Here is a 12530-nt window from a genome sequence, read left to right on the forward strand (position 1 = left end):
GTTCCATCAGCAACCCCAAGTGCCAAATTTGGCGCATCATCACACTGATGTGACCACCCTAAGTGGCGGCTATTCACAGGCGGCAGGCGGCAGCAACTCCGGGAGGTACAAGGATGAAGGCATCCATCATCCAGTCCCAATTGTCGCCAAATGTCGATGCAAAGACGCAATAGGGTCTCTCAACTTCCAATCCAGTTTGGAATGTCACCCAGCAGCGGCAGCAGACACTTCAACAAAGCTGTTGACCATTGGGTGTTCTGGACGCCTGGTCTTGCCTCGAGCGTGCATGCCAACTACCTTACAGTACACAATACGGATACCTCTTGTCGAGATTGCGCTGGCTCGTCTGTTAATATGTCTGCCGTATCCACAATACGAACGCGAATTCGAAAACGGGACAGGAAACACTAATCAACGCGACTCGTCAAACTCGCCAAATCACTTTACCCCAACAAGGCTACGCTCATCAGCATTAGAGGCAACCCCCACAGTCAAATCTTACGTACCGCCCTTCACCCTTCGCGCAGCCAAGCAGACGCTGCGCAACGCGAGAAACGCACCGCCCGTAAAAACCACACCCGGCCGAGCCCAGTCCATCTAGCGCTGCTCGGCCCTGCAACCCGCACCACACCCGCTCTATCGGAACTGTGTGCGTCAGCCTGAGCCTGAAAACCCCGGCTCTTGGTGATCTAGCATCCAGTCGGACCAATTCATTTTTATAGCTTTCTGTCGGACTCCGGGATCGACCCGATTTCACGCCCATCCCTCCACATCGCTCAGAGAGGAAGACATTGCCGACCTCCGTCTTTTCCCGGCATCACTCATAGTCATCCGTCTGACAAAGTCACATCCGCTCCAGTACTGCCCTTGATGAGATCCGACCATTACCCGGACTCTCACAGCCAACAGTACTCCCCTTTTAAGATTAGCGCAACCATCCCAGGCTTCTTCCCTCCGGCGGAAGCTTCTCTCCACTATTGACAACGGATGATGAACCTGGAGAAGAACTAGCACTGCGCATCGGCAGCAGCACGGTCTTAGTAGCACCATTAAGTTTCTGCTATGTTTGACAATCAGTCAACTGCATCGACAGCCTCGGAATTCACGTGCAGACTTTGTTGCCATTGCCCTAGACTCAACCTTCTTCACTTTCTCGTACACGCCCTACTCTACCTAAGTCATGTTGATGTTGGTAATCTCGCGGCAGACGGAAAGCGTATCAACGGTCCCATATAAACATCCGGAGCTAAGATTGTGCTTACCCCAGGTCCGGACCTGATCGGACATAGGCCTCACCACGAGCCTACATCTACACCAAAGACAAGCAAGCACCATCCGAACCAGTCGAGCTCCGCCCCCGCAACTTGGTAACGGTAAGCTGTTCAGATGGGTCAAGGCTGATGCTGTCCCAAAGGGGAACGACCGAGTCGTGTGATGACTGATTGTGCATGTGCTCGGAAACCTCGGCCTGCATATCATTCGTGGTAAAACGCAGCAAGTGCTGCTGAGAGCCTGGTTTCAAGGCATAGGAATAAGGTGCTGAGTTTCTCCAGACCACATCCGGCCCGCCCCGTAAGGTAAATAGTGTCTGTATGGAGAAACTATTTGGGCAGTCCGCTCAGTTACACGCAGAGACGCGTTACCCTTGGCTGGTTCGTTCTACTTATGGCATGAGTCGCGTCGCCCTTGACAGCCTCAATGGAGGATAACAAGGTTCAACGTCATACCAATCAACGTTTGTCGTCATGCTTGGCAACTCGCCCATCAGCTACCTCGAAGTTCAGGCCTGAAACAAAGCAACATCACTGCTATTCCACTTATCAGCGGGTAGTGAATTACAGCCGATAAGCCGACTCAGCAGTCAGTCTGGCGGGATCCCTGGTTCAGTTGTGACAGACGATGCCCTGTAAAACCCAAGTTCAGACCGTCGTAATTCCGCCTGATTAATAGAACGGCCTTTGTGTCTCGTCTTATTTGGCCGAATGTCGTTCTCTTTCGTGGTGACGGCACTCCTGTATACGTCATGGCGACCTATGTGTCACCACCTACAGATATTTGTGTCATGACAGTAAGCGGGCGATGAGGTAAATGTTGTAATACGTCTTGATGCGGAGCGTGTCTGTCGCATAGTACCTCTAGAATCTTAGAGGTGGATAATGTAGAAGATGAAACTAATGGAGAAGCCTCCTCTTTCTATAATATGACTATTGATTCATTAAGACTGCGTACCTTGTTCGACACGTATGGATACGTACTTAAGTAAGGATCTCGTACTGGAATATATGTCGTTGTCGTGCCACTCAAGCGCTCTTAGACGATACAAGGAATTTAGCTCCTTCCATCGAACCAGTGTCTGACTTCAAGGATGACGCTGTTCTGTCCGAAGCCATGAAGCTCAGACCTACCAGACGGACAGCATCGAACGCGAGACCTGTAGAGTGAATGGGATACAGGATACTGCTGACTTTTCCATGTCTGGTGCAACTTCCAGCCATCCCATCCCTATCATCGTTTCATGGCGTTGGTCTGAGATTGGCATATACTATGGGAATTGGATCACACCGCTATTCAAAGGCTAATGAATTGTGATATCAAAGGCCGTGCTCGGAGAGAAGACTCAGTGCCCGGTGCTATCACACGAAGTGGGTGCCTGATGTTGAGAAGCCATCAGCTCGTGCCTCTAAAGTTAGTCAAGTCGATAGAATGATTAAGCTTTAGTAACCAAACGCTGAGAGTCGCTGGTTGCATTGCTCCTTGGTTGAGGTGGTTGTTCTGTGTTGAGTAGTCGAATGTTGTCGTGGATATCCCAAGCCATGGTGGTCCTAACGAGCCATGTATGGCTACATGATCAATGCCACCGAACTATATGGTATTTTCATCGAATTAGGTATTCTGTAGTCGTCATTGTTGGTTATATGCTCCAATGCTCATGAGAATTTCGGGTAATATCACTTAAGGTATTCCAAGTTGCTCCATATAATTACACATCAACTCATCCATGATCACCTTGAACGGTAATGTGCAAAGGATATGAACTAATCTAAGATCCCAAACATGCCATGCACGATGAATGTGATGTTTATCTACATAAGGTTATTACGATTTAAACAGCCTATGCCTGGAAGCAGTAGGCTTGTAGAACGGCATTTTTTCGCCGGTAAGCAGCCGATTTCACTTGGGTAAAGTATGTGGTCTTGCTTTGAATGAATTTTGCAGTCAAGAATCCTATGATGTCTTTCTTGAATGGTATATTACCTCAAGCTTACTTGTTTTACTCAAGATGACAGTATGGTTCTCTGCAGGCCTTGCAGCAACATGAACCGGAACATCCATACGACAAGACTATAACGACACCGCCAAGTTCCACTATTCGTGACAGCAGACCCTCCTTGGGCCACCTAGTATCCGTACAAGTTCACATTCTCCGTGGTGGAGGCCCGAATCCTCCGGTTCTCCCTGACAAGCAAGACACGAATCCACCAAGCGCAGAGAATCGAGAGCAAAGCGAAGCCAGCAGAGGCACCGAAGCCAATGGCGTAGCGGGGCTCGTCGCTCTTGGGCCAGAGGTAGGCACCGTAGATGTAGCCAATCTGGCCGCCGACGTTGGTCATGGCGAGGACGACTGCCTTCTTTTCCTTGGTCTGTGACAGCGTCGAAGAAGCCCAGCCGATGATGACGGAGTTCACTACGCAGAGAGTCAGAAAGGATGTGGATATTGAAGGGAATGGACAGGAACTAACCGGCATAGGCTCCCATTGGGAAGATGAAGCAGGCAACGTAGCGAGCCGCCGTGTTGAGCGTGGAGGCAGCCACTACGAAACCGAGAATCGCGACGCCGAGGCCGACCGTGATGTGCCATGTTCTCTCGTGAAGTCTGCCGGAGCTCCAGCCGAACAAGATACCCGCTGCACCGGCGAAGATGAACGGCGGGCACGTCATGACGAGGGTAATGGTCGTGTTGAAGCCGAGAGTCTTGACAACAGTCTGGTTCTCGTTAGCCATGCACCTCCAACCACCCAAAATGAGACAAGAGTACGTACGGGGAAGAAGGAGTTGAAACTGCAAGCACTCAAATGGAAATTCTGCATCAAACAGAACAACCACGTCCTCTTATCCTTCACAGCCTGCTTCAACCCATCCATAGCAGAAGCCTGCTTATCATCCGAGTCGGACAGCTTATCCTTCTCCATACGGGAGTGAGCGAGCTCGCGCTCGCGGTCGTTGAGCCAGCGCGTCGTCAGGGGCGTGTTGGGGAGGAGCCAGAAGCCGAAGAGGGCGACGAGTCCCGTGGCGGCGCCCTCGACGATGAAGAGCCAGCGCCAGCCTGCGATGCCGTTGAGGCCGTCCATGCCGGCGAAGATGCCGGCTGCGATGAGAGAGGAGAGGCCTGTCGCGAGGATCTGGGCACAGTAAAGGAGGGCGATGCGGGAGGCGACCTCTGTAGGAGGAGTTAGTTGACGGGTCAGGTTAGGGGTTGGATGGAGAGGGAGGAGGGGCCTGACCTTTGCGGGTGTAGAAGATTGATAGCATGTACGTTGCACCTGGGTAGAACTATTTCAGTGTTAGTGTAACTCTGTGGCTCGAATGGGATTTGACATGACTTACAGGAGCTTCGGTGATACCGAGGAAGAATCTGCAAGCAACAAGACCTCCGTAGTTCTGAACAAGTGCCGTGCAGCCTAGACGTCTGTTAGATCCGGCGAGCACTTTGTTATCTGACAGAAATCATACCTGAGACGACAGCCCAGATCAACATCCATGCGCTCATATACATGCCAGGTTGAATTCTTGTGATCAACATATTGGATGGGATCTGCATGAGAACGTAGCCCACAAAGAGACTGTGAAGTTATTAGTTGAAGTCCTCTCGTCTTGTTGACTGCCAGGGCTTCGCGTCTTACATCGAGACTGTGGTGTTAAACTCGGTTCCAGACATGCCCAAATCCTTCTCCAAGTTGTTCAGTCGTGCCTGAGCAATGGCGTTGCGATCGACGTAGTCTGATTGGTCAGTCAGGTAATGTGATGATGTGATTTCGAGCGGGGAATCGTACTCAAGAAGTACATGATACAGAGTGTCGGCTGTTTGAAGGTGTCATTAGATCATGAACAAGCATCTGCGATATCAAGAGGTACTAGAGACTTACCATGATCCGCCAATCTAGTTTCCGCACCAGCTTGATCTCTTCCGGGTCGGTCTTTTTCGCAGACCCGGTCCAGTCGCGATTCTCCTCATCCTGAGGGATAGGCTTCTCGTCCATAATCACACTATCGACGGTATGGATAGCATGCTCTTCGCGCTCCACCGAAGGTGAACGCTTCTCGCTCGCACCCATTGTAGATTTCGCTGATATTGATATCGTGCCCGGGCCGGTTTGTGCGCCTAGCAAAGTCTGTTTTTTCGGGGAAGGAGGGTTGTCAGAAAAAAGAGGGATCGGCGGGGCTAAACTCTGAGGTGAAGAGAGTTGCGGTCTAAGAAATAAGCATAAACGAAGATGGAGTCACGGCTTCTTACTTCGTTCTGTCAACCAACCCAAAGTGCTGGACAATCAGCAGGAACATGGTATTTATGAACTTTTCAAGACTGTTGCATCGTTGATACCCCACGCAAAGGTCATTTCTACGAGTGATCCCCGAATCCGGGGTAACTGGATCAGCGGGGGCAACATTTGAGATCCGGTGCGTTTTAGAGGATAGCTGGGGAAACGACCCATGGGGAAGGAACCAGATTGCGACAGATTCCAACAAGTCGGAACCGCGTGTCTGGGCAGCAAACGCGGGGTTCTCGGTGGTTAGATTTGGGATCCGAAGGGAGAAGAAAGAAAGAGGCGGTCGATGGGAATGGATAAGGGCAAGGGGGTGTTCGATGAGACAAGCCGTCTGGCGCAAAAGCAGGAGATAGCGTGCGAGGACAAGAGTCAGTCAAACCCACGAAGCACCAACACCCGCCGCCACTGGAGAGGTTGGAGTTGGTCAGCCACTGCAACTGGAGCGTGAGCAGCAGCCCACAGCACCCAAACTGTGGAAATGGGGAAATGGAGCCCCGCGTGCCAAGGCCCGAGGGAATGGAAACTGCTGGGGTTAGCTTGGGGTTAGTGACATTAGGGCCAGTTGCGTTGGGACTCTGAGACCGGGGATATGGAGAGGTGTGTGAAAGGGATAAATATGGTTCGTTCGGAAACATGTAGGGTGGATCAGTGGCTCTCGAGGTGCGTGGCCGGAGGCATGGACAATGGATGGTGGACACTTGAGTGGGAACTTGGTGGTCAAGGACGATGCATGCCATGGCAGTTGGGGATTACTGAACCCTCTCTGTTTCTGAGCGTCATGATGTTTGATGACAGGCGGAGATATAGTTTGGCAGTGGTTGACAACCTGCTATCTCGGGCATTGCCGTTGACGAGCTATTGTAGGCATTGAGCAACCCTGAACTAAATCAGCAATTAAAACTATACGCTCAAATGGGTCTGGCTACGACAGGCTTGACGTCGAGAGTATTTTGTATGCTTCTTTCATTCTACCCAGAAGGTTCTAGCAACAGAACAAGGAGTGCTTTGACAAGTCACCGCAACTTGCAATTAGTAAAGATATCGGTACGTTTACGGTCGGGGTGGTTGTGATTCGTGCTCCTCAGCAGATATTCAGATTATTTGCAGTTTTACAGCTTGAATGAGTCATCTACTGAATGAACTCACTTTATCCTTGTATGGTCCCCTGTTTACATCAAAAGTCGCTTCTGCGACTTGCATTTGAATGTGCCGACTCATAATCCGTCCATAAGTGGCTCTGCGTTCCCTTTCATCATGTTGAAATCCAGCCGTGATAGCTCGAAAATCATACAAGTTCTCTGGCTCGGTATATGGTATGAGTCTCTGGATCGTAGTACGATTCGCTGTCGCACGGGGATGTGGCCATCCTTTCTCGCAAGCAGTCGATGACCTCTTCCACAGACTCAACTGCTGCCTCCCACATCTCTTCTCGGATCTGTAAGCCGATGGCTTTATATGTACCAAGAATTTCCCATCGCTTCCAATCTTCTTTCTGCTTGATCAAAGGGCTCAATGCAGCTATGGCGCCTCGTTGATCCCTGTCTCTCAAATATTGTAGTAGCCAATCCAGCCGCTGTAAATCAACCGTCAAATTTCTATCCCTGATTGATTTGATCATTGAAATGAAAGCTTCTTGTCGTTTTGGGGTTGGCCTTAGGACATCTGCGCGTTGCCAACCTTGCACATGCATCGTGAAAATCCAGAGATCCCAAGGCGTTTCTCCGTCGTTGCTAAGCAAAGACGTGTTGATGGCCGTTGAGTCGAGAGTTGCAAGGTATCGGAGTAACTTATTGGTTCCATACAAAGCTGCTTCATGAAGCAAGCCCCAACCGTCGTATGTTACACATGTTATCTTGGCTCCTGCCTCAATCAGGCATTGTGTGCCTCTGCGATCTCCGCTCTGAACCGAAAGTAGAAGCGGGGTTCTCCCGCAACATTGTCGGGATTCGATATCAGAACCGGCTTCCAGGAGAACTCTTAAGCTCTCCCGAATAACGCGGCTTTTGTTGCAAGACGACGTGAGATGATGAATGGCACTATCACCTTGTTTATCAGTTATGGTCACTGATGCTCCCGCTCGAATCAGAGCCTGAAGAATTGTGGCCAGATTATTGGGCCCCGCTATGGAAGCAATCATTATTGCAGTATCGCCCCCTCTGTCAGTGGCATTCACCCAGCTACCAGCATCAATCAGATATTGCACCGTGAGAATATGGCCGCCCTTGGAAGCAAGCATGAGAGCAGTGCGACCCTTCCAGTTAGCCTCGTTGATATCACATCCTAAATGTACGAGGCGTTTGACGCTATCAAGATGACCTTGTGTTGCAGCGATGTGTAACGGCGTGTTGCCTTCATAGTTCCGCTGATTGATGGCCCAACTGAATTCTTCGGCAGCTCGAAAAGCAGCTTCAAAATCGCCCCTGCAAAGAGCATCATGCAGCGGGGTCTGACTGGCATTCACGGTCCATTTGCCAGCAGACAGAATTCGAGTGAGTATTTGCATCTTCTGTTCGGGTAGATCGGGAGTGTTTGCAATTTCATGGTGCGTCTTGTAGAACCAAGAGCTATCAAAAAAAAAACCTGGTCAATATGTAGCTACATGTACTCGCCAGAACCTGGAGATTTCGAAACTTTGACGGACTTACTCGTCATAATTCCCATTTGTTATTTGGTCTTCCCAGATCTGGAACAGATAGAGGAGTACATCTGTCGATCCTTGTCCTATGACACTCTGTTGATTTATCAATTATGGGTGTGTCAGCAGAAGCGACTCATGGAAGGCCTACCTCCAAGACAGTCATCCCGTCTGGGTTTGTATCACCTGGGAACACATTTCCATAATGTAGCATCCACTGTTGCACTGTTTCTCTCGAACTCAGAGCATACTCAGAATCAGTGGCAGCCCAAAAGTTTGATCCAAAGGGGAGAATCCTGGCGGGTCTAAGTGACACTCGCAGCCCAGTCGTAGCGCCCACTAAGGTCTGCAATTGGACTGCTCTGGAACATAGCCAAACCGGGAACTGATACGCGACAGTCATAGATGCTCCTGATTTGTTTTTACAGCTAGCCTCGGTGCATTTCGCGCTGTTATGGAAACCCAATTGGCGGTTGAAGTTGACATTAAGGTTGCCAACTAAGTTCCGAGCCCACCTCGTGGGAGTGTACGACACTGGCTTTGAAACATGGCATCGGCAGCAGCATGGAACTGGGCATCGGTCTTGCAGAAGACCTGATACCTGGTTGACAATACTCGAAGCTTGAGGAGTGATCAAGTCAGTGGGTGCTGAGGCTTGAGGATTCGGTAAGGCTTGTTGAGGTTGTCTCACAGCCACGACTTGTAAAGGTTTGTCGTCTTGGAGTGCTTCTAGGTCTTCATCACAGCATGATGAGTTTTCATCACAATACGATGGCTTCTCATCCTTTGATGGCGGGCTCTCTGGAGCGTCTGCGATGCCTGTAGAACTTTCGAGCTGTTGCACATTCGACACTATCTGCATGCTCAGACTCTCGATTCGCAAAACGAGTTTCCTAGAGCGCAACGTAATTTCTTCAGCTTTTCAACAGCCATCTTATGCAGCTGACAATATGAACCTTACGTGATAGATTGAGCATTGATTGATTGGAGCGCAAGTTGGAGGTTTTCTCTGGCATCTCGCGCTTTACTTCGACAGTCAGCGAGCTCAGCTTGTAGCCAGAACCATGCTCTCTTTTTGATCTTGTCTTTGCCGTCAGCACTCAGTGGTCGAGTGCAGCGATTTCGGATTTCTTCGAGGCTCCTCGTGGATTCTGTGAGCTGAAGCATAGCCTTTTCTAGGTACAGTGTTTCGAATTTTGAATCACTGGCAATGACTCCCGCCTTAGCGAGTTCTGCTTCGATTAATCCTAAAGCTTCGACCTACAGCATCATGTGCAAGGTCAGCGCATGAACCTTCTGCCTTTTGAGGTCTTGAATGTGATTATGTTGACCTGATATTGTTGTAACAGACCTCATTTTGGAGCCACCTCAGCTCGTTCTCTATCCCCGGGATCGCTCGGGCAATGTGAGCGACATGGCGAGCAGTGCTTAAAGCCTGGCCTATGGCTATAAAGCTTGCCACCGCCCCGACGACTTCCATTTCTTATTGTAGTTGGAATATCCAGCGCGAGAGTGCGATATCTCTGGGAGGATCATGCGCGAGGTTGTAGAGAAAAGGGAGGCAAAGGGTCCATCGCGGCGCTTGGGCAGACTTACTCATAGCCTGATTATCAAGATGGGAGTATCCGCGCCCCTGCAGTTCCATGCCCAACGATGGGAAATGCGCCAATGACTGTCCTGCTCTAACGTCGTATGTGGCCCGACATGTGGCCTGGGTGAGTTGGTTGCCTACATGTCTTGTCTGTCGGTGATTGGTTATGGTTGTCCTTGACCTTGTGCCTCTCTTGGAAACCGGCGCTTATTCTACACCAACTTGGCGAGGGTAGAGCAACGTCGATGGAGGGGTAATTGGTTTTTAAACCACATATGCTATGCACGTTCTCTGCGCTAAATCATTACGTCTGCCCATTCAATGGAGTTCTGTCCATTGAGCGACTTTCAAAATCTTGTGGGCAATTGTTGCGAGGTGCGCGGCAACAGGACTGTCCAGACTTTCACACCTAAAAGACCCATCTACTTACCTAGTATTTGTCAATGCTCACCTGGCAAGATATGATACTGAAGACCGGGGGCCTTTGTTGGTAATCCCGTGCCAATTAACGGAAAGTGACTGTGCTTAATGGATGATGAGACACATGGAGCAGATCAGAGCAAGGGTGGTTGCAATTGGTACTGGTGACAAAAACTCCCATGGGACGACCGTTAGGACTTCGCACCGCGAATACCGGAGCAATCAGTCGGAAGCTATGGGTTCGGAATTTCCGAACGATTGAAGTGCGGCACAGTATATACTGGTAGCTTCGATTTTATACTAACACTCTACTCTCTTACAAACAGACCAGCCATACCCATTCCGGTGCCGACGCACATGCTCACAACACCGACCTCGCCTCCAGATCTTCCGAGACCGTGGAGCAGGGTGCTCGTCATGCGGGCACCGGTGGCACCCAGAGGGTGGCCCAGGGCAATAGCACCACCGTCGGGGTTGACCTTGCCATCCTCGTAAGCCTGCTCCAGCTCGAGCGCTCTCAGGCAGTGAATCGCTTGACTGGCGAAGGCCTCGTTGATTTCCCAACGGTTCACGTCCTTGTTCTCCAGGCCGAACTGACCCAGAAGCTTGGGGATCGCCAGGGCGGGGCCGATACCCATCTCATCGGGAGCGCATCCGACGGTGGTGGCTCCGACGAACTTGCCGATGATGCTGTCGGTGAGACCCAGCTCTGTGGCGGTGCTCCGGCGCATCAAGAGCGTCGCGGCCGCGCCATCGGACACTTGTGACGAGTTGCCTGCCGTGCTGGCGCCGTCGGCCTTGAATGCCGGCTTCAGCTTCTGCAAGGCCTCAATCGCCATGTTGGCGCGAATGCCGTCGTCCTTGGTGACTGTGATTGTCTGCTCCTCACCGACCTTGTTGCCCTGCTTGTCCGTCTCCTGGAATCTTGTTGTGACGGGAACAATCTCCTTGGCGAAGGAGCCATCTTCTCTCGCCCTTGAGGCGTTGTGGTGACTGCGCAGCGCGAACGCATCCTGGTCCGCCCGGGAGACGCCGTAGCGCTCAGCGACGTTCTCAGATGTGATGCCCATGGCCATAATGCAATCTCTCGCGTCCTTGACCGGTGACTCCTTGAGGGCGGGCCACACATCCACCGGAATCGCACGGCTGCCGTAGTTGCGGGTCATGCTCTCCATTCCGGCACCAATTCCCACCGATATCGTCTCGGTCCTGATTTGCGATGCGATGAGGGCAATTGATTGCAGAGATGACGAGCAGGCGCGGTTGACAGTGTACAAGGAGGTGTCGTTGGGGTAGCCGACGTGGTTCATGGCCATACGGGCAGCCTTGGAGCCGCCAAGCTCCGAGAGGACGACACCGACTGCGACATCTTCTATCTTCTTAGGGTCGAGGTTCGGGTTGGCCTCGAGGGTGGCCTTGAGGACGGTCGAGAGCAGTTCTTCGGGGTATGCGTCCTTGAGCTGTCCGCGGTTCGACCGGCACACGGGCGTACGCAGCGACGACAGAATGACGACGTCGGAGGGCGCCTTCTTCAATACGGACGAGATTCCTTTGGGGATAGACATGTTTGTGATGTTTCTCGGAGCTACGGCCGTCAATTGACTGTGAATGTTGACAGAAAGCCAGACTTGTTGTACAGAAATGAGGAAGTAAGGTTTAGAAAGTAGCCCTCGGCCAAGGCTGTCTCGAAAAAGAGTCGGGTAAATGTGAGCGATGTCGCTTGGTAACCGGGGGAGCTTGAGCGATGTACTGCTAGTCAGGGAGAATAGCTCTTCCCCTTCTTCCGCTCAACTTCCCCAGCTTGATCCCCAAAGCCGAGGTGGGGGGACCCGCATAACATGGCAATTGGGTTCGGCAACCATACGCAGAGCTCTAAGCTCGGTCCCGGGGCTAAACGTTCAACCGGCATTTGAGTCGGCACCTACACCGAGATATACCGACGGTCACCGAAACCTGGCATGTATACCGAGAACACCCCGGCTATCCCATTTGGGTATGAGGCCATCGTCAGCCAAAACTGCAGTGTTACACAGTACTAAATCATCATCTACACTCAACTTGGTGTCACACCAAATGCCGGCTTTGAAAGAATCTGAACAATGAGCTTCTTTCATATTGAACACACTATAAGCTCACGTTACGCGCGCTCATGATTAAAAGGTATGTTGACAATTCAAATCAGCGTCAACTTCCACTGCGTTGTTTACCAAGGTCCATGGTAAATGCAGCCAAGAAGACACTCTGGTGTATGTCTGCATCTATACTATGATATGGTAAGCTCTCAATACTTACCCTAGCCGAGAAAGCACTCCGTCAAAGCTTTGAATAGTGAAGTGGT

At 51.1% G+C, this 12530-nt stretch overlaps 3 protein-coding genes across 3 annotated transcripts; all 3 read right to left on the reverse strand.

The window, feature by feature from the left end:
• Positions 1-3398: 3398 nt before the first annotated feature.
• Positions 3399-5333, reverse strand: CTAM01_11758 (major facilitator superfamily transporter; the record flags this gene model as incomplete). The annotated part of the gene is made up of 9 exons (XM_060527767.1): positions 3399-3685; positions 3741-3984; positions 4041-4438; positions 4503-4551; positions 4606-4679; positions 4732-4841; positions 4902-4998; positions 5052-5079; positions 5145-5333. 9 exons carry the CDS (start codon positions 5331-5333, stop codon positions 3399-3401), a joined length of 1476 nt encoding a protein of 491 aa, XP_060377550.1.
• Positions 5334-6831: 1498 nt separating this feature from the next.
• Positions 6832-9661, reverse strand: CTAM01_11759 (pfs domain-containing protein; the record flags this gene model as incomplete). Its single annotated transcript, XM_060527768.1, has 5 exons — positions 6832-8110; positions 8192-8277; positions 8333-9050; positions 9143-9441; positions 9566-9661. The coding sequence occupies 5 exons, from the start codon at positions 9659-9661 to the stop codon at positions 6832-6834; spliced, it is 2478 nt and encodes an 825-aa protein (XP_060377551.1).
• Positions 9662-10500: 839 nt separating this feature from the next.
• Positions 10501-11757, reverse strand: CTAM01_11760 (acetyl-CoA acetyltransferase; the record flags this gene model as incomplete). Its single annotated transcript, XM_060527769.1, has 1 exon — positions 10501-11757. One exon carries the CDS (start codon positions 11755-11757, stop codon positions 10501-10503), a length of 1257 nt encoding a protein of 418 aa, XP_060377552.1.
• Between the last annotated feature and the right edge of the window lie 773 nt (positions 11758-12530).

Source organism: Colletotrichum tamarilloi (genome assembly GCF_030869305.1).
Source record: "Colletotrichum tamarilloi strain Tom-12 chromosome Unknown Scaffold_67.1, whole genome shotgun sequence".
NCBI lineage: Eukaryota > Fungi > Ascomycota > Sordariomycetes > Glomerellales > Glomerellaceae > Colletotrichum > Colletotrichum tamarilloi.